The 738-nt window shown below is 48.9% G+C and overlaps 1 protein-coding gene across 1 annotated transcript in view; it reads left to right on the top strand.

Moving 5' to 3' along the window:
* SUPT16H (SPT16 homolog, facilitates chromatin remodeling subunit) overlaps positions 1–738 on the top strand; it is an 18,290-nt gene that overhangs the window by 14,664 nt on the left and 2,888 nt on the right. The window contains exon 13 of the mRNA XM_027703678.1: positions 526–655. Within this exon, the coding sequence (XP_027559479.1) occupies positions 526–655 (130 nt within the window). The remainder of the gene's footprint in view (positions 1–525; positions 656–738) is intronic.

Here is a 738-nt window from a genome sequence, read left to right as displayed (position 1 = left end):
TTTGGGTATTTTGCGGTGGTTTTTGGGTGTTATTGGGTGGTTTTGGGTGTTCATGGGTGATTTTGGGTATCTTTTGGTGGTTTTGGGTATTTTTGTGTGTTTTTGGGATGCTTATGGGTGGTTTTGGGTATTTTGGGGTGCTTTTGGGTATTTTTGGGTGGTTTTGGGATGTTTATGGGTGTTTTGGGATGTTTATGGGTGGTTTTGGGTATTTTCGGGTATTTTCGGGTGGTTTGGGGTATTTTTGGTGGTTTGGGGTATTCTTGGGTGGTTTTGGGTTGTTTTGGGGTTGTTATGGGTGGTTTTGGGTGTTTTGGGGTATTTTTGTTTGGTTTTGGGTATTTCTTGGTGATTTTGGCTATTTTTGTGTGGTTTTCAGACGTTTATGGGCGGGTTTGGGTATTTTTGTGTGGTTTTGGGGGTTTTTATGGAGTTTTTTGGGGTGTTTATGTCCCGTCACCTGTCCCACTTGTCTCACCTGTCCCACCTGTCCCCTCACCTGTCTCACCTGTCCCTCACCTGCAGCTCGTGTGACCTGAAGTACACGGAGGGCGTCCAGTCCCTCAACTGGACCAAGATCATGAAAACCATCGTCGACGACCCCGAGGGATTCTTCGAGCAGGGCGGGTGGTCCTTCCTCGAGCCTGAGGGAGAGGTAACTTACCTGTAACACACCTGTGTCACACCTGTGACTCACCTGTCCCACCCCACCTGTCCCTCCCCACCCCGAGGGCTCCT

This window comes from Neopelma chrysocephalum, unplaced genomic scaffold (genome assembly GCF_003984885.1).
Source record: "Neopelma chrysocephalum unplaced genomic scaffold, ASM398488v2 Primary Assembly neopelma1_250, whole genome shotgun sequence".
Lineage (NCBI taxonomy): Eukaryota > Metazoa > Chordata > Aves > Passeriformes > Pipridae > Neopelma > Neopelma chrysocephalum.
This window is presented reverse-complemented; position numbering and strand designations above follow the sequence as displayed.